General features: G+C 44.9%; 1 protein-coding gene across 4 annotated transcripts in view; it reads left to right on the top strand.

The window, feature by feature from the left end:
- Positions 1–16,872, top strand: part of LOC139579588 (uncharacterized) — a 43,940-nt gene extending 27,068 nt beyond the window's left edge. For 2 of the 4 annotated variants that reach the window (XM_071408342.1, XM_071408341.1), the window contains exons 11-20: positions 120–551; positions 7,892–8,341; positions 11,452–11,718; positions 11,843–12,100; positions 12,199–12,444; positions 12,692–12,949; positions 13,298–13,645; positions 13,744–14,013; positions 14,655–14,738; positions 14,869–16,872. In XM_071408342.1, the coding sequence (XP_071264443.1) occupies positions 120–551; positions 7,892–8,341; positions 11,452–11,718; positions 11,843–12,100; positions 12,199–12,444; positions 12,692–12,949; positions 13,298–13,645; positions 13,744–14,013; positions 14,655–14,738; positions 14,869–14,932 (2,677 nt within the window). In that variant the 3' untranslated portion in view covers positions 14,933–16,872. The remainder of the gene's footprint in view (positions 1–119; positions 552–7,891; positions 8,342–11,451; positions 11,719–11,842; positions 12,101–12,198; positions 12,445–12,691; positions 12,950–13,297; positions 13,646–13,743; positions 14,014–14,654; positions 14,739–14,868) is intronic. The other 2 variants (XM_071408343.1, XM_071408344.1) reach the window with 2 other exon arrangements.
- The last annotated feature ends 2,960 nt before the right edge of the window (positions 16,873–19,832 follow it).

The following is a 19,832-nucleotide window of genomic DNA, read 5'->3' as shown; positions in this document are numbered from 1 at the left end:
ACTTGAACATATAACCAAATCACATTATGTAAATGTATAACTACTTCATATATCTTTAACTATGACTTGTTTCATGTGTTCGTCCATGTCTGAATCAGCTGTTACTGTCCTTGTTGCAGTTTCTATCCACAGAGGTCTGATCCCTCAAAGCAGATCAAGTTCCTGGTGGATCTCCTGTCTCAAGCAGCAGAGTGGGAGGAGCAGACAGGAGAGAAGACACTGAAGCTGGTATCATCAGTGTGTACTTACAGCACCTTTCCTTTTCCCTACGGAGACACTTCTAAACAGAGTGATTTCCTGCTGGATCTGTACTCACATGTGAAGGACTATGAGACTCAAACAGGCAGGAGTGTCCTTCCAGCATTACAGCCAGTTTACCAGTCAGCTCCTGCAGTCTGGTCCATAGACCTCTCAGAGAGAAAGACCTCCCTCCTCCTAGAAGTGCTGAAACTCCAACCAGAGAAGAAACCAGTAGAGCTGAAGGGCTGGTCAGATGAAGAGAGTGAAGTGAGGAGTTTCCTTCAGTGTCTGCCCTACATCTCACAGCTGAGGTGAGTCTGAACATGTGTGGTGGTCAGTGATTATGTGATGCTAGTGATTATTATCTTGTAGAAACATTTGACATATAAAACTTCAAGTGTTGGTTAAATCTTGTAGCGGTATTGTTAGAGAGGGGTAAAGGTAAATATTTTGTTGGGGCGCCAGGCAGGTATTAACCCTGCAGAAAGGAAAAGAGTAGGATAGAGAGAGACCCACTACCAGACACACACACATCAGCAGAAGAGACTGTCTAGAGTGTAGCCTGTTAGCCAGATAGCCAGTGGAGAGAAAAGATAACACACCATATAAAACACCCATCACAGCACAGGGGTAACCCCACCAATAATACCTCATACAATAATGATGGCAGAGCAATTTAACGGCAACTTCATAGAAACAATTTACAAGAAAGTACCCAGTCATCAACATTAGAGGATTTGCAGTATTCTGTATTTCCTCCCAGTGGAGGAGTGCAGAGGGTATGAATGGTGGGGGTCATAGACAAACAAAGGCCTTAAAATGTCCACAATCTTCTGGGCCACATGTCATTAGTACCACATCAATACAGTTCAAATAACAAGACACAATAAACTGGCAAGAAACCTCCCTTTAACTAAAATGTCAACCCAAATACGTCTGGCAGGACAATAATAGTCCACCGATGCTGAACCTCAAAGGGAAGAGCATTGAAAACAATAATAAAGTCTGCTGCAGTGTAAAGCACTGGAGAGAGTGAGAGTGAGAGGAGGGAGAGAGAGGAGGGAGAGAGAGATGGGGGAGAGAGAGGAGGGAGAGAGAGAGGGGGGAGAGAGAGGGGGGGAGAGAGAGAGGGGGAGAGAGAGAGGGGGGAGAGATAGAGAGGTGAGACACAGAGAGAGAGGAGAGACACAGAGAGAGAGAGGAGAGACACAGAGAGAGAGTGAGTGGAAGAGAGAGAGTGAGTGGGAAGAGCGAGAGTGAGTGAGAAGAGAGAGTGGGAAGAGAGAGTGGGAAGAGATAGAGGGTGACGAGAGGGATGAGAGAGAGAGAGAGAGATAGGGAGGAGATAGATAGGGAGGAGAGAGAGAGAGAGGGAGAGGAAAGAGAAAGAGAGAGAGGCAGGCGAGAGAGAGGGAAGAGCGAGAGCGAGGGAAGAGTGAGATAGAGGAAAGAGCGAGAGAGATGGAACAGCGAGAAGGAGGGAAGAGCAAGAGAGAGGGAAGAGCAAGAGACAGGGAAGAGCGAGAGAGAGGGAGGAGAGAGAAAAAAGAGGGAGGAGAGAGAAAAAACAGGGAGGAGAGAGAGAAATAGAGAGGGAAGAGAAAGGGGCAGGGGGGAGGGGGGAGACGGAAAATAGAGAAGAAAGAGAAAGAAAGAGGGAAGAGGGAAGAGAAATAGAGGGAAGAGAAGGAGAGAGAGCGAGGGGAGACAGAGAGAGAGCGAGTGAAGAGAGACAGGGAAGAGCGACAGAGAAAGGTAGATGGGGCGAAGAGGGAAAAGAGAAAGAGAGAGGGGGAAGAGAAGAGAGAGAGAAGAGAGAGTTGAGAGACACGGAAGAGAAAAACAGAGGCAAGGGAAAGGTAAGAGAAATAGTATGAAGAGATAGAGCGAGAGAGGAGAGAGGGACAAGAGAGAGAGAGAGAGAGAGAGAGAGAGCGAGAGAGAGAGACGAGAGAGAGAGATGAGAGAGAGGGACGAGAGAGAGGGACGAGAGAGAGAGAGAGGGACGAGAGAGAGGGATGAGAAAGAGAGCGGGAAGATAAATTAGAAAGGGAAGAGAAAAAGAGGGAGGAGAGAGAGAAATTGTTATGCTGGTGAATGAGGACCCAAAAGCGACGTAATAGTAACAGAGTCTTTATTCCAGTATTAAACAAATAATGATTCTCCTGGATATTATCAATGGTCAATCCAAAACAGGAACTGAAATCCTCTCGTCAATAGAGAGGAACGACTGGAGACGCGACCACAGACTGCAGGTCGCTTCAGGAAGGCACTGGCCGTAGCTGACATAGACACCTGCTCACACGCAGCATCTGAAGAAGGCAAAGAACACGACAGGGCGGAACAAGGACACAGGAACAGCAAACATCAAACAAGAATCCGACCAGGCAGAAGCGGAAAACAGAGGGAGAAATAGGGACTCTAATCAGAGGGCAAAATAGGGGACAGGTGTGAAAGAGTAAATGAGGTCGTTAGGAGAATGAGAAACAGCTGGGAGCAGGAACGGAACGATAGAGAGAGAGAGCGGGAGAGGGAGAGAGGGAGGAGGAGAGAGAGAGAGAGAAAGAGGGAAAGAACCTAATAAGACCAGCAGAGGGAAGCACAGGGACAAGACATGAAGATCAAAGACAAAACATGACAGTACCCCCCCACTCACCGAGCGCCTCCTGGCGCACTCGAGGAGGAACCCTGGCGGCAACGAAGGAAATCATCAATCAACGAACGGTCCAGCACGTCCCGAGATGGAACCCAACTCCTCTCCTCAGGACCGTAACCCTCCCAATCCACTAAGTACTGGTGACCACGTCCCCGAGAACGCATGTCCATGATCTTTCGTACCTTGTAAATAGGAGCGCCCTCGACAAGGACGGGGGGGGGGGAGGGAAGACGAACGGGGGCGCGAAGAAAAGGCTTGACACAAGAGACATGGAAGACAGGGTGGACGCGACGAAGATGTCGCGGAAGAAGCAGTCGCACAGCGACAGGATTGACGACCTGAGAGACACGGAACGGACCAATGAACCGCGGAGTCAACTTGCGAGAAGCTGTCGTAAGGGGAAGGTTACGAGTGGAAAGCCACACTCTCTGACCGCGACAATACCTAGGACTCCTAATCCTACGTTTATTGGCGGCTCTCACAGTCTGCGCCCTGTAACGGCAAAGTGCAGACCTGACCCTCCTCCAGGTGCGCTCACAACGTTGGACAAAAGCCTGAGCGGAGGGAACGCTGGACTCGGCGAGCTGGGACGAGAACAGAGGAGGCTGGTACCCAAGACTACTCTGAAACGGAGATAGCCCGGTAGCAGACGAAGGAAGCGAGTTGTGAGCGTACTCAGCCCAGGGGAGCTGTTCTGCCCAAGACGCAGGGTTTCGAAACGAAAGGCTGCGTAATATGCGACCAATCGACTGATTGGCCCTTTCTGCTTGACCGTTAGACTGGGGATGAAACCCGGAAGAGAGACTGACAGAAGCACCAATCAAACGACAGAACTCCCTCCAAAACTGTGACGTGAATTGCGGACCTCTGTCTGAAACGGCGTCTAACGGGAGGCCATGAATTCTGAACACATTCTCAATGATGATTTGTGCCGTCTCCTTAGCGGAAGGAAGCTTAGCGAGGGGAATGAAATGTGCCGCCTTAGAGAACCTATCGATAACCGTAAGAATCACAGTCTTCCCCGCAGACGAAGGCAGACCGGTAATAAAGTCTAAGGCGATGTGAGACCATGGTCGAGAAGGAATGGGAAGCGGTCTGAGACGACCGGCAGGAGGAGAGTTACCTGACTTAGTCTGCGCGCAGTCCGAACAAGCAGCCACGAAACGGCGCGTGTCCCGCTCCTGAGTAGGCCACCAAAACCGCTGGCGAATAGAAGCAAGCGTACCCCGAACGCCGGGATGGCCAGCTAACTTGGCAGAGTGAGCCCACTGAAGAACAGCCAGACGAGTAGAGACAGGAACGAACAGAAGGTTACTAGGACAAGCGCGCGGCGACGCAGTGTGAGTGAGTGCTTGCTTTACCTGTCTCTCAATTCCCCAGACAGTCAACCCGACAACACGCCCTTCAGGGAGAATCCCCTCGGGGTCGGTAGAAGCCACAGAAGAACTAAAGAGACGGGATAAGGCATCAGGCTTGGTGTTCTTATTTCCCGGACGATAGGAAATCACGAACTCGAAACGAGCGAAAAACAACGCCCAACGAGCCTGACGTGCATTAAGTCGTTTGGCAGAACGGATGTACTCAAGGTTCTTATGGTCAGTCCAAACGACAAAAGGAACGGTCGCCCCCTCCAACCACTGTCGCCATTCGCCTATGGCTAAGCGGATGGCGAGCAGTTCGCGGTTACCCACATCATAGTTGCGTTCCGATGGCGACAGGCGATGAGAAAAGTAAGCGCAAGGATGGACCTTATCGTCAGACTGGAAGCGCTGAGACAGAATGGCTCCCACGCCCACCTCTGAAGCGTCAACCTCGACAATGAATTGTTTAGTGACGTCAGGAGTAACAAGGATAGGGGCGGACGTAAAACGCTTCTTGAGGAGATCAAAAGCTCCCTGGGCGGAACCGGACCACTTAAAGCAAGTCTTGACAGAAGTCAGAGCTGTGAGAGGGACAGCCACTTGACCGAAATTACGAATGAAACGCCGATAGAAATTAGCGAAACCGAGAAAGCGCTGCAACTCGACACGTGACTTAGGAACGGGCCAATCGCTGACAGCCTGGACCTTAGCGGGATCCATCTGAATGCCTTCAGCGGAAATAACAGAACCGAGAAATGTGACAGAGGAGACATGAAAGGCGCACTTCTCAGCCTTCACGTAGAGACAATTCTCTAAAAGGCGCTGGAGTACACGTCGAACGTGCTGAACATGAATCTCGAGTGACGGTGAAAAAATCAGGATATCGTCAAGGTAAACGAAAACAAAAATGTTCAGCATGTCTCTCAGTACATCATTAACTAATGCCTGAAAGACAGCTGGAGCATTAGCGAGACCGAACGGCAGAACCCGGTATTCAAAATGCCCTAACGGAGTGTTAAACGCCGTTTTCCACTCGTCCCCCTCTCTGATGCGTACGAGATGGTAAGCGTTACGAAGGTCCAACTTAGTAAAGAACCTGGCTCCCTGCAAAATCTCGAAGGCTGACGACATAAGGGGAAGCGGATAACGATTCTTAACCGTTATGTCATTCAGCCCTCGATAATCCACGCAGGGGCGCAGAGTACCGTCCTTCTTCTTAACAAAGAAAAATCCCGCTCCGGCGGGAGAGGAAGAAGGCACCACGGTACCGGCGTTGAGAGAAACAGACAGATAATCCTCGAGAGCCTTACGTTCGGGAGCCGACAGAGAGTATAGTCTACCCCGAGGGGGAGTGGTCCCCGGAAGGAGATCAATACAACAATCATACGACCGGTGAGGAGGAAGGGAGCTGGCTCTGGACCGACTGAAGACCGTGCGCAGATCATGATATTCCTCCGGCACTCCTGTCAAATCACCAGGTTCCTCCTGAGTAGAGGGGACAGAAGACACAGGAGGGATAGCAGACATTAAACACTTCACATGACAAGAAACGTTCCAGGATAGGATAGAATTACTAGACCAATCAATAGAAGGATTATGACATACTAGCCAGGGATGACCCAAAACAACAGGTGTAAAAGGTGAACGAAAAATCAAAAAGGAAATGGTCTCACTGTGGTTACCAGATACTGTGAGGGTTAAAGGTAGTGTCTCACATCTGATACTGGGGAGAAGACTACCATCTAAGGCGAACATGGGCGTGGGCTTCCCTAACTGTCTGAGGGGAATGTCATGTTTCCGAGCCCATGCTTCGTCCATAAAACAACCCTCAGCCCCAGAGTCTATCAAGGCACTGCAGGAAGCAGCTGAACCGGTCCAGCGTAGATGGACCGACAAGGTAGTACAGGATCTTGATGGAGAGACCTGAGTAGTAGCGCTCACCAGTAGCCCTCCGCTTACTGATGAGCTCTGGCTTTTACTGGACATGACATGACAAAATGTCCAGCAGAACCGCAATAGAGGCAAAGGCGGTTGGTAATTCTCCGTTCCCTCTCCTTAGTCGAGATGCGAATACCTCCCAGCTGCATGGGCTCAGTCTCTGAGCCGGTGGGAGGAGATGGTTGAGATGCGGAGAGGGGAAACACCGTTAACGCGAGCTCTCTTCCACGAGCTCGGTGACGAAGATCTACCCGTCGTTCTATGCGGATGGCGAGTGCAATCAAAGAGTCCACGCTGGAAGGAACCTCCCGGGAGAGAATCTCATCCTTAACCTCAGCGTGAAGTCCCTCCAGAAAACGAGCGAGCAACGCCGGCTCGTTCCAGTCACTGGAGGCAGCAAGAGTGCGAAACTCTATAGAGTAATCCGTTATGGATCGATCACCTTGACATAGGGAAGCCAGGGCCCTGGAAGCCTCCTTCCCAAAAACTGAACGATCAAAAACCCGTATCATCTCCTCTTTAAAGTTCTGATAATCGTTAGAACACTCAGCCCTTGCCTCCCAGATAGCTGTGCCCCACTCCCGAGCCCGACCAGTAAGGAGTGATATGACATAAGCGATCCGAGCTCTCTCTCTTGAGTACGTGTTGGGCTGGAGAGAGAACACAATATCACACTGGGTGAGAAAGGAGCGACACTCAGTGGGCTGCCCAGAGTAACATGGTGGGTTATTAACCCTAGGTTCCGGAGACTCGGAAGACCAGGAAGTAGCTGGTGGCACGAGATGAAGACTCTGAAACTGTCCAGAGAGATCGGAGACCTGAGCGGCCAGGGTCTCAACGGCATGACGAGCAGCAAACAATTCCTGCTCGTGTCTGCCGAGCATTGCTCCCTGGAACTCGACGGCAGTGTTGAGAGAATCCATAGTCGCTGGGTCCATCTTGGTCGGATTCTTCTGTTATGCTGGTGAATGAGGACCCAAAAGCGACGTAATAGTAACAGAGTCTTTATTCCAGTATTAAACAAATAATGATTCTCCTGGATATTATCAATGGTCAATCCAAAACAGGAACTGAAATCCTCTCGTCAATAGAGAGGAACGACTGGAGACGCGACCACAGACTGCAGGTCGCTTCAGGAAGGCACTGGCCGTAGCTGACATAGACACCTGCTCACACGCAGCATCTGAAGAAGGCAAAGAACACGACAGGGCGGAACAAGGACACAGGAACAGCAAACATCAAACAAGAATCCGACCAGGCAAAAGCGGAAAACAGAGGGAGAAATAGGGACTCTAATCAGAGGGCAAAATAGGGGACAGGTGTGAAAGAGTAAATGAGGTCGTTAGGAGAATGAGAAACAGCTGGGAGCAGGAACGGAACGATAGAGAGAGAGAGCGGGAGAGGGAGAGAGGGAGGAGGAGAGAGAGAGAGAGAAAGAGGGAAAGAACCTAATAAGACCAGCAGAGGGAAGCACAGGGACAAGACATGAAGATCAAAGACAAAACATGACAGAAATAGAGAGGGAGGAGAAAGAGGGAAGAGAGTAATGTGTAATGTGAATGTCTCTAAAACTAAATACTTTAACATATAACCAAAGCACATTATGTAAATGTATAACTACTTCATATATCTTTAACTATGACTGGTTTCATGTGTTCATCCATGTCTGAATCAGCTGTTACTGTCCTTGTTGCAGTTTCTATCCATGGGGGTCTGATCCCTCAAAGCAGATCAAGTTCCTGGTGGATCTCCTGTCTCAAGCAGCAGAGTGGGAGGAGCAGACAGGAGAGAAGACACTGAAGCTGGTATCATCAGTGTGTACTTACAGCACCTTCCCCTTCTATGATGATGATGATGATGGTGACGATAATAAGGAATATCAATGTGATTTCCTGCTGGATCTGTACTCACATGTGAAGGACTATGAGACTCAAACAGGCAGGAGTGTCCTTCCAGCATTACAGCCAGTTTACCAGTCAGCTCCTGCAGTCTGGTCCATAGACCTCTCAGAGAGAAAGGCCTCCCTCCTCCTAGAAGTGCTGAAACTCCAACCAGAGAAGAAACCAGTAGAGCTGAATGGCTGGTCAGATGAAGAGAGTGAAGTGAGGAGTTTCCTTCAGTGTCTGCCCTACATCTCACAGCTGAGGTGAGTTGGATCAGTACATTTCAGGGATTGTAGTTGTCTGTCCCTGTATTTCCCTTTAGAGAGGATGCTTGTAGCTTTCTGCAGTCATTGTCTTTTTAAGACATTGTCATATGAATCTTCAAATGTTATTGAATCTGGTAACATTTATACTCAGATTCCCTGAAATAACAAATGTTGCCCAGAATTGTGAATCCATATACACATATACTCAGAATACCTCATCTAGAGAGGTCTTGTAACAATAAACCTGAATGTTTATATTCAGAATAGCTAATCTACAAAACCAAATGTCATGTATATTTTGTAACTTTCTCTGTTACATGGTGTTATATGTCCAGGCAGATATTCATCTACAGTGAGGTAGAAGTATTGGGACAGTGATGCATTTTGTTTTGTTTCTCTATTCCAGCACTTTGGATTTGAAATGATACAATCACTAGGAGGTTAAAGTGCCAGTTTAATTTTTTATTCACTTATGTGTATTAACTTCTTATGGCTGCAAGGGGCAGTATTGAGTAGCCTGATAAAATGTGTCCATTTCAAAAGGCCTCGTACTCAATTCTTGCTCGTACAATATGCATATTATTATTACTATTGGATAGAAAACACTCTCTAGTTTCTAAAACCGTTTGAATTATTTCTCTGAGTGAAACAGAACTCATTCTGCAGCACTTTTCCTGACCCGGAAGTTCAAAGTCTGAAATCGATGCTCTCTTCCTCTTCCTGCCTATAAATGGGCACAAAAGCTATTAGTAAACATGCACGTCATACACCTTCCTCTGGGTGTCAAGAAGGCTGTGAGAGAAGAAATGAGGTGATTATCTCGATCTGGGATGGAATAAATCCTCTTGGAATGACGTGTACCCCATTTCCGGTACTCTGAAGAACGCGATTTGGACAGTGGGGTTGCCTTTTGTTTTGCTGACGTTATAGGCGACTATTATTTCCGGCTTCGATTTTATTTGATACATGTCACCATATCATCGTAAAGTATGTTTTTTCAATATAGTTTCATCAGATTATTGAATTTTTTTCGGGAGTTTTGCCGTGTTCCGTTCTCTTCCGTTTGTTTACATGGAGAGATCCGTGCAACCCGGCTAGCGCGCTTGCTAAATGGAGAGAGAAAGTTGCCATTCTGAATCCAAACAACGACTCATCTGGACAAAGGACACCTTGTTCAACATTCTGATGAAAGATCAGCAAAAGTAAGACCCATTTTAAGATGTTGTTTCATATATCTGTCGTAGTCGCCGGCGCCCAATTGTTTCTGGCTATTGTGCTAAGCTAATATAATGCTACATTTTGTTTTCGCTGTAAAACACTTAATAAATCGGAAATATTGTCTGGCATCACAAGATGCCTGTCTTTCATTTGCTGTACACTTTGTATTTTTCAGAAATGTTTTATGATGAGTAATTAGGTATTTGACGTTGGTGTCTGTAAATATTATGGCTGCTTTCGGTGCAATTTCTGAATGTAGCTGCAATGTAAACTATGATTTATACCTGAAATATGCACATTTTTCGAAAAAACATGCTATACAATAAATATGTTATCAGATAGATTTACATATTTTGTCTTCCCTGTAAAACATTTTAAAAATCGGACATGTTGGCTGGATTCACGAGATGTGTACCTTTCATATGCTGTATTGGACTTGTTAATGTGTGAAAGTTAAATATTTAAAAAAAATATCTTTTGAATTTCGCGCCCTGCACTTGAAGTGGCTGTTGTCATAAATGTACCGACGTCGGGCTTGCACGCCAAACAGGTTATTGTAGTCAAAAGTTTAGTATTTGGTCCCATATTTCTAGAATGCAATGACGACATCAAGCTTGTGATTCTACAAACTTTTTGCTGTTTGTTTTGGTTGTTTCAGATTATTTTGTGCCCAATAGAAATGAAAAAATAATAATAATATATAATGTATTGTTTCATTTTGGAGTCACTTTTATTTTAAATAATAATATAATATGTTTCTAAACATTTCTACATGAATGTGGACGCTACCATGGTTACAAATAATCCTGAATAATGATCGTGAATTTTTTTCAAAATATGTTTCTCAGGATATTAATGTTTCATACTTCAAATGTTAGAATGTTTATTTCACTTTGAGGTGTTTCTGTATTTAGTGGTGAAGAGTTATGAAATCAATATGTTTTATTTTCTTTAACTTTAATGTTATTAAAATAATGTCTGTGAGTATAACAGAACTGATTTGGCAGGCGAAAACCTGAGGAAAAATCCATCCATGAAATGCTTTTATTTTGAAATGGCTGTTTTTCCATTGAAAGCCTATCCACCATACAAAGACTTATGACCCAGTTCACGGTCTCTATGGCTTCCACTACATGTGGCCAGTCTTTAGGCATTGTTTCAGGCTTTTACTCTGAAAAATGAGGGAGAAAACATCACTTTCAATGAGAGGACAGTGGAAATTTCCAGACATGAGTCCTGATCGTGAGAGCCTTTCTTGTTTTTCCTATTGATATTATGTATATTTATACAAAAACTACCTGAGGATTGATTATAAAAAGCGTTTGACATGTTTCTACAAACTTTTATGGTACTTCTTTGATTTTTCGTCTGCCTGCTGTGACCGCGCTTTGTTCCAATGGATAACTGAACAAATTGCGCTAACAAACAGAGGTTTTTGGATATAAAGAGTGACTTTATCGAACAAAACAAACATTTATTGCGTAACTGGGAGTCTTGTGAGTGCAACCATATGAAGATCATCAAAGGTAAGTGATACATTTTAACGCTATTTATGACTTTTGTTACTCCTCTTCTTGGCTGGTTACTATTTGTAATGATTTGTCTGCTGGGCACTGTTCTCAGATAATCGCATGGTATGCTTTCGCCGTAAAGCCTTTTTTGAATTCCTGTATGTATTAAAAAGTCCTATAATAACTGGATAGTTCACCTGATATGGATGAAAATACCCTCGGATTAAAGCTGACCTTTAACCTCATAGTCATTGTATAATTTCAAAATGCTGGATTACAAAGCCAAAACAACAAACCATGTGTCCCTGTCCCAATACTTCTGGACGTCACTGTCTCCTAAATGTCTGATTTGATGTCCCCCATCTTTTGTTGTTTCAGCTGTGATGATGACAGGTTCTTCCAGACTGTGTGTGAATCCATCCCTGTGAGGTCCAGAGAAGAGGACCAGCAGTTGGCCTCTCTTCTCCAGGCCTTGGGCTCCACCCTGTCACTGGGAGGAGAGTTACCCAGGAAAACCTGCAGGTCTGTGGGGAGAGTCCTGGGTCTCTGTGCCTCCAGAGTGGACCTTACTCTCACCCCCAGCAAGATCTCTCTCAAAGGAGCCTTACTTCTTTTGAGACATGAGTCAAAGCTCCACAAGCTCAGGTATGTTCAGTAAGACAGCTTTTCCAGGTCTATTGAATAGTTGATTTTCCTTACTGATCATTTTATCTGACAAGATTTCTCTTTTGATTTCTCTAGTGACTTGAGTTTTGTCTTTTCATTCCAGGCTGAGTGTGGGTATGGCAGTGAAACTGTCCAGACTGGTTAGGAGGACAGGGAGAGGTGCTACTCCACTGACTGTCCCAGAACTCTCCCTGGTCCTAAAGAGCAGCCATCTACCAGAGAGAGTGTTATCCAGGGCTCTGAGTAGTGTGGCGTCCCTGCTGAGACTCTGGAGGGTTCAGTGTCTGGACCTGACTGACTTCTGGATCCAGGGTCACTCTCTCATCACACTGCTGTGTCACCAGGGACCTCTCTCTCTCAGGTCAGTCTGAAGCTGATGTTTTTTTAAAGTAGAAATAGTAACTTCATTCATGTGTTTTTCTTCATATTTCTGACTGCCTGTATGTTCCAACCTCCTAGACTGAACTCAGACACTCTGCAGCAGCTGACTGTAGTTGTGTATGAAGCTCAGGACAAGGACTTGACTCAGTTGTTCCTGGAGAAGGTTGGTGGAGACCTGACCTCCTGCAGGCTGGACTGGGAAGTGCTTCTCTCTCTGCTGCAGCTTTCAACCCACAACATCACTGTGGACCTCAGGAAGAACCGGCTTCTAGAGAAGAACATCTCAGATCTTCTCCCCTTTCTGGGAAGGGTTACTCTCAAGAGGTGGGAGAACTTCTTTCTCTGTTCAGACTTTCTAGAAATAATAAAATAACTATTTGTATCCAGTGACTAGTTGTTCTGAGTTTTCCTCTGTATTATCATTAGGGTTTTATTCAATAGGTGGGAGATCTTTATTCAATATTTATAGACTTTAATTATTCATGTCCTATCCAGCCAGTTGTTACTATGTGAGTTATCCTTTATAAAACCTTGACATAACCACAACAATCCATTCTCCATGTTTGTTCAGGTCCAGTTCCAGCTTTGTAAAGTCCTCCATCAGACACATCTATAACAGTAGAGACAGTGACTGTGTGTCCAGTTTGTTGAGGTCTTCAGACCATTGGATCAACCTGAACAGCAGAGAGCTGGACAGAGTGGACTGTACTGCTCTGTGTTTTACCCTGCAGCACAGCCACCAAGTCAAAGTCAACCTGCTGTGGACCTCCATACCACCGGGGGAGATAGAGAGCATCCTGCCTCTTCTGGACAGAGTCTCCCAACTCAGGTTTAGTTGGCACTCTTTGACCCTGCTAGAATGGATAGAACTATGAGGCTTTCCACTTCCTGACTGATTTAACCTCTAACCCTATCCTTAGTGTAAAGTACTGATCTTAACCTCAGCTAGGGGTGGAATTGAAGGGGAACGCCTGGGAGTTGACCTGATAAACAGAGTTGTAGTGTGTTTATCAGTGTTTTAATGTGTGATGGTGTGTAAATAAGTCTCTCTCTGTCTCTCGCTCGCTCTCTCTCTCTGTCTCTGTCGCTCGCTCTCTGTCTCTCGCTCTCTGTCTCTCGCTCTCTCTGTCTCTCTGTCTCTCTCTCTCTGTCTCTCTCTCTCTGTCTCTCTCTGTAGTGTTGACAGGAGGTTACTGTTGAGTTTCCTCCAGTGCTGTGCTGCCTCTCAGGTCCAGGAGGGGGCACCACCACCACCACCACCACCAACAGCAGTATGGCTGCTCAGGTCTCTGCACTACAGGCTGGACTTCTCCTGCTCCTCCTCTGTGGACCTGTCAGCTCAGGACCAGGGGGAGGCTCTGTGTCTGACCACTGACCACTGCAGGGCCATCAACTCTGTTCTGAAGCAGAACCAACACAGCACCCAGCTGGTCCAGAACCAGGTCCAGCTCATCCTAAGAGACTGTGAGGTGGAGGACAGAGCACTGAGGGAGCTGCTTCCCATCCTGCATATAGTCAAGCTGAGGTTAGACACACAAAGACAAACATTTGACCAACTAGTTTATCAGTAGGAGTTAAACCTACTCTGTGTCATGATGTTGTCTCTGCTTCTTGTCCTCTCAGTTCCAGCAAACCTCTGCTACTTCAGCTGCTGGACCTTGTGTGTGAGGGGATTGAAGAGGGGCTGCTGAGGCACACCGAGTCCCTGTGCAGAGCCCTGGATGGGGAGCTGGACCTCAGTGAGACCAGGCTGGACCAGAAGGCCTGTGGATCTCTGGCCCTGGTTCTGGAACACTCAGAGGGTCTGTCAAAACTGGACCTCAGCCACTGTCAACTCACAGACCACCACCTACAGCCCCTGATCACACACCTGCATAAAGTACAAGTCCTGGAGTGAGTGGCTTTCAGTGTGTGTGTGTGTGTGTGTGTGTGTGTGTGTGTGTGTGTGTGTGTGTGTGTGTGTGTGTGTGTGTGTGTGTGTGTGTGTGTGTGTGTGTGTGTGTGTGTGTGTGTGTGTGTGTGTGTGTGTGTGTGTGTGTGGAAATGTGTGTGTGGACGTGTTTAACTATACTTTTGGGGACCAGAATAGAGTAGTAAACAAACAAAAATTTTACCAACTGGGGACATTTTGTTGGTCCCCACAAGGTCAAATGCTATGTCTAGGGGGGTTAGGATTAAGGTTAGAATTAGTGTTAGGGTTAGAATTAGGTAGAGGATTAGGATCTATGGTTAGGTTTAGGATTAGGATCTAGGGTTAGGTTTAGGGTTAGGTTTTTAACTAAGGTACGGGTTAGGGTCTGAATTGTATGTCCCCACAAGGTTATTTGTAGAAGACTGTGTGTATGTCACTACATGATAATGTCCGATCTCTCTCCCTGTCTCTCCCTCTCTCTGTGTGTCTCTCTCTTGCTCTGTCCCTCTCTCCCTCTCCCTCCCTCTCTCTCTCTCTCTGTCTCTCTCTCTCTCTCTCTCTCTCTCTCTCTCTCTCTCTCTCTCTCTCTCTCTCTCTCTCTCTCTCTCTCTCTCTCTCTCAGCCTGAGCCACAATGACATCACTGATGCTCTGACTGACAGAATATTCCAACTGGTCTCTACCAACACTTCAATACACACCGTACGGTAAGGGTGTGTGTGACGGTGAGCAGAGCATGTGTGTGTGTGAGATCATATGGGTGTGTATGTTGCTGGGGGCAACTATTAGAGGATAATAATAACATTAAAATAATAATAATGTTTTTTTTCTCAACAGACTCTTCAACAACAGAATCATGAACAGAACCGCTTTCCTGACAGAGGAGAGGTTTGAGATCTGATTAAACATCAGGTCTTGGTCCAGGAAGAGGAAGAGATGGCTGTTAGGTCTTAGTCCAGGAAGAGGAAGAGATGGCTGTTAGGTCTTAGTCCAGGAAGAGGAAGAGATGGCTGTTAGGTCTTAGTCCAGGAAGAGGAAGAGATGGCTGTTAGGTCTTAGTCCAGGAAGAGGAAGAGATGGCTGTTAGGTCTTAGTCCAGGAAGAGGAAGAGATGGCTGTTAGGTCTTAGTCCAGGAAGAGGAAGAGATGGCTGTTAGGTCTTAGTCCAGGAAGAGGAAGAGATGGCTGTTAGGTCTTAGTCCAGGAAGAGGAAGAGATGGCTGTTAGGTCTTAGTCCAGGAAGAGGAAGAGATGGCTGTTAGGTCTTAGTCCAGGAAGAGGAAGAGATGGTTGTTAGGTCTTAGTCCAGGAAGAGGAAGAGATGGCTGTTAGGTCTTAGTCCAGGAAGAGGAAGAGATGGCTGTTAGGTCTTAGTCCAGGAAGAGGAAGAGATGGCTGTTAGGTCTTAGTCCAGGAAGAGGAAGAGATGGCTGTTAGGTCTTGGTCCAGGAAGAGGAAGAGATGGCTGTTAGGTCTTAGTCCAGGAAGAGGAAGAGATGGCTGTTAGGTCTTAGTCCAGGAAGAGGAAGAGATGGCTGTTAGGTCTTAGTCCAGGAAGAGGAAGAGATGGCTGTTAGGTCTTAGTCCAGGAAGAGGAAGAGATGGCTGTTAGGTCTTAGTCCAGGAAGAGGAAGAGATGGCTGTTAGGTCTTGGTCCAGGAAGAGGAAGAGATGGCTGTTAGGTCTTAGTCCAGGAAGAGGAAGAGATGGCTGTTAGGTCTTAGTCCAGGAAGAGGAAGAGATGGCTGTTAGGTCTTAGTCCAGGAAGAGGAAGAGATGGCTGTTAGGTCTTAGTCCAGGAAGAGGAAGAGATGGCTGTTAGGTCTTGGTCCAGGAAGAGATGGCTGTCAGGTCTTAGTCCAAATCCAAATAAAATGTTATTGGTTACATACACATGGTTAGCAGATGTTATTGCAAGTGTAGCGAAATGCTTATGCTTCTAGATCCGACAGTGCAGCATTATCTAACAGGTAATATCAAACAATTCCACAACAATCCTAATATCTAACAAATTCCACAACCAAACCTAATACACACAATATAGCAAAGGAATGGGATAAGAATATATAAGTGTACAATATATGGATGAGCAGTGACAGAGCGGCTAAGATGCAATAGATAATAAAGAATAGTTAGTGAAGGATACAGTATATACATATGAGATGAAATGGTCTAATGTTAAAATTTTTATTTTTTTTTAATGTTTAGGAAGTAATGGGAAGAATAGGTTCGAGTGGGATTATAATTCAGTAGGGAATGTTAATGTTTAAAAATGTATGTTTAGAAATAAATGGTTTAAAAAAATAATGATAATGGAGTGTACTAAGAACACACAGGAGAAGGGTACGACTCTATTAGCTGGTAGAACCTTAAGAAGTTAAGGACCTGTGGACTGCTGGAAGAAGATTTTTGCTGTAGCTTTTTAGCTTGAAATATATTCAGTTTTTTATTATTCTCATATTTAGATTTTTATTATTCTCTTTTAAAGTAAAATTCTAGGAGGGATCATTAAGGTTACCGCATTGATAGAAGTGTGTTAAAGTAGCTGGTAGAGTTTTTAGACGCCAACTGAGGGACTGATCATCCTGAGGGGGGAGACAAAAAACAGTTTATAAAGTTGTAGAAGGTAAGAACCTGTTTTCTATGTATTAATTACTGTGCTTCTCATAAAGTTGTAAAATACAAAAAATATTTTATTGTCACACCTCAATAAGGGTATAGTTAAGGGCGTTGAAGGTGTCTATCAATTTTATGTACTGTTGATGTTGCTTATCATTGCTTGGTGATATTGATTTGTGATTGACTGATTGATCTGGGATTTTGAATAAACTTTATTTTTCTGAATAACCTGTGTCAACAGAGTCATGTTGTTTTACTTTCAGTTTCTGATATAGACTTAAATAATTGAGGATTGTTTGCAACTGGTTAGTTAGTCTAGAGGAGACCTGAGTGGCTGGTATTGTCAGGTTCTCCCTAGGAGAGGTGGGTGTGGAGTCAGGCGCAGGAGAGATCGAATTGCAAGAAAGGGCGTTTATTTACAAGTCCAAAGAACAGGAACAGGACCACAACAGTAGCCACCAAAACAACAGGAACGCAGTCCAGAAAAAACACCTGTTCAACAGAACAAACCAAAACGATACCCAAACAAATGACAGCTACAGGAATAATGGCAGCTAGTAGACCCGGCGACGACGCCCGCCGAGCACTGCCCGATCCTTCGGTGGAAGTCGTGACAGGTATAAATAAAATCAAATTGTATTGGTCACATACACATATTTAGCAGATGTTATTGCAGGTGTAGCGAAATACTTGACGGAGTCGTAAGAGGGGTGATTCTGGGCTAAACCAACCCAGTTTACAGGGGGCACCCCGTCATAGTGCTCTACAGCAGAAGCTCTGTCCTGGATGATCCCGAAGAGGTGCAAGGTTTATAGAGTGAGGGCAAGGCAGCATAGGCATTAGGCTCTAAGCTTAGCCCACTTTACTGTAAGGCCCTTACTGTTGATTCTGAGGCACAGTCCCTAGCTAAAGACTAGCTCAGTGGTAATATCAGAGCAGCAGATCTGTAGGTTGGCTCTTGCCTACAGGGGGTATATTTAACTTCTGAATTAGATCCCTCGGTCTGCTGCTCGTATTCTGATTTGGTTGGATGATGGATCAAGAATATTCTTGATCTTGGTTTAAGGCTTCTTTTGCCTATGAAAATGAACTGCCACCAACGCTTTCCCCTGGATGCTATGACGTGGAGTTGGTGATGAGATTTGCTGACTTGTGGGGGGTGACAACCTGCTTCTTCGGTCTGGGCTCGGGCCAAGTGGGACATAGGGATGGCCAGGTGGTGGTAGTATTTAAAAGCTGGGTTATCCGTCTGTGATTTAATTCGATATAGGTGTTAGAAACATCATAACGAAGTTATTTGAAACCGATTTATATCAGTTTATGCGAGTATATTGCTATTTTTCTGAATTTCCTTAGTATTGCGTTTGAGGATTTGGACATGTGTGTGCCGTGTAGCTATTGTTAGCTACTAGTTCCGAAGTTGAAGAGGACGTTTTACAACAAAGCAACCATTATTTTGGACAAAGGACACATTGCCCAAGATACTGATGGAAGCTCGTCCAAAAGTAAGAGCTATTTATGATTTTATTCCGTATTTATGTATTTATGATAACGTTATCGCTCTCTTTGCCTTGAATCAATGCTGTTGTGATGTTAGCTCATGCGGTATGCTAATATAACGATATATTGTGTTTTCGCTGTAAAACACTTAGAAAATCTGAAATATTGTCTGGATTCACAAGATGTTGGGCTTTCATTTGCTATACGCTGTGTATTTTTCAGAAATGTTTTAAGATGAGTAATTAGGTAATACACGTTGCTCTCTGTAGTTATTCTAGTCGCTTTGGGTGAGTTTTGTGATACTGGCTGCAATGGTAAACTGTGATTTATACCTGAAAAATGCACATTTTTCTAAAAAAAACATATGCTATACCATAAATATGTTATCAGACTGTCATCTTATGAAGTTGTTTCTTGGTTAGTGGCTATATATATCTTTATTTAGTCAAATTAGTGATAGCTACTGATGGAGTAAAAAACTGGTGGAGTAAAAAAAGTGGTGTCTTTTGCTAACGTGGTTAGCTAATAGATTTACATATTGTGTCTTCCCTGTAAAACATTTTAAAAATCAGAAATGAATCCTGGATTCACAAGATCTGTATCTTTCATCTGGTGTCTTGGACTTGTGATTTCATGAACATTTTATTATATGATATCCCTGTGGCTTTAGGCTAGGCTATGCTAGTCAGCTTTTTTGATGGGGGGGATCCTGGATCCGGGTTTGTGACTCGTGAAAGGTTAAGATGGATGAGAGGTTGATTACCTCCATAGAGTTTCAGAAGATGCTCCCCTTCTCATCTATAATGAGACATTTAATTGTGTGGAACTCTTTGAGTTCCAAAGGGAGGTTATGTAGGTGAAAGTTCATGACTTTGGTTGATTTTCCAGTATCTAGACGGTTCTCCCATAAGTACTGAGACAGAAAACATAGGGTTAATTAATAGACATGTGTAAGCAGAATAAAGACTGAGCTCAGGAGAATGTACAGACTGGGTCAACATGGAGTTAACTTCTTATGGGCAGGTGGGACGATAGTGTCCGACCTCGACAACATCCGTTGAAATTGCAGAGCGTGAAATTCAAAATACAGAAATACTCATAATAAACATTCATAAAACATACAAGTGTTATACATAGGCTTAATGATTATCTTCTTGTTAATCCTGCTGTGTCAGATTTCAAAAAGGCTTTACGGCGAAAGTACACCATGCGATTATCTGAGGACAGCGCCCCGCATACAAAAGCATACAAACATTCTCCAGCCAAGTAGATTAGTCACGAAAGTCAGAAATAGCGATAAAATGAATCACTTACCTTTGATGATCTTCATATGGTTGCACTCACAAGACTCCATGTTACACAATACATGTTCGTTTTGTTCGATAAAGTCCCTCTTTATATCCAAAAAACTCAGTTTTGTTGGAGCGTTTTGTTCAGTAATCCACTGGCTCAAAGGCGGTCACAACAGGCAGACGAATAGATCCAAATAGTACCGGTAAAGTTCATTGAGACATGTCAAACAATGTTTTTTTATTAATCCTCAGGTTGTCTATTGTCTTTATAATCAATAATATTTCAAACGGACAATAGCGTATTCAATACAAAGGAAAAAGAACGGAGGGCGCGCTCCCGGTCGTGCGTGCAAAAAGCTCTGGTTCATTCGACCGACCACTCAGAAAATG

This window comes from Salvelinus alpinus, chromosome 6 (assembly GCF_045679555.1).
Source record: "Salvelinus alpinus chromosome 6, SLU_Salpinus.1, whole genome shotgun sequence".
In the NCBI taxonomy this organism is placed as follows: domain Eukaryota; kingdom Metazoa; phylum Chordata; class Actinopteri; order Salmoniformes; family Salmonidae; genus Salvelinus; species Salvelinus alpinus.
Note: the sequence above shows the minus strand (reverse complement) of the source record. Positions and strands in the feature narration are given on the sequence as shown.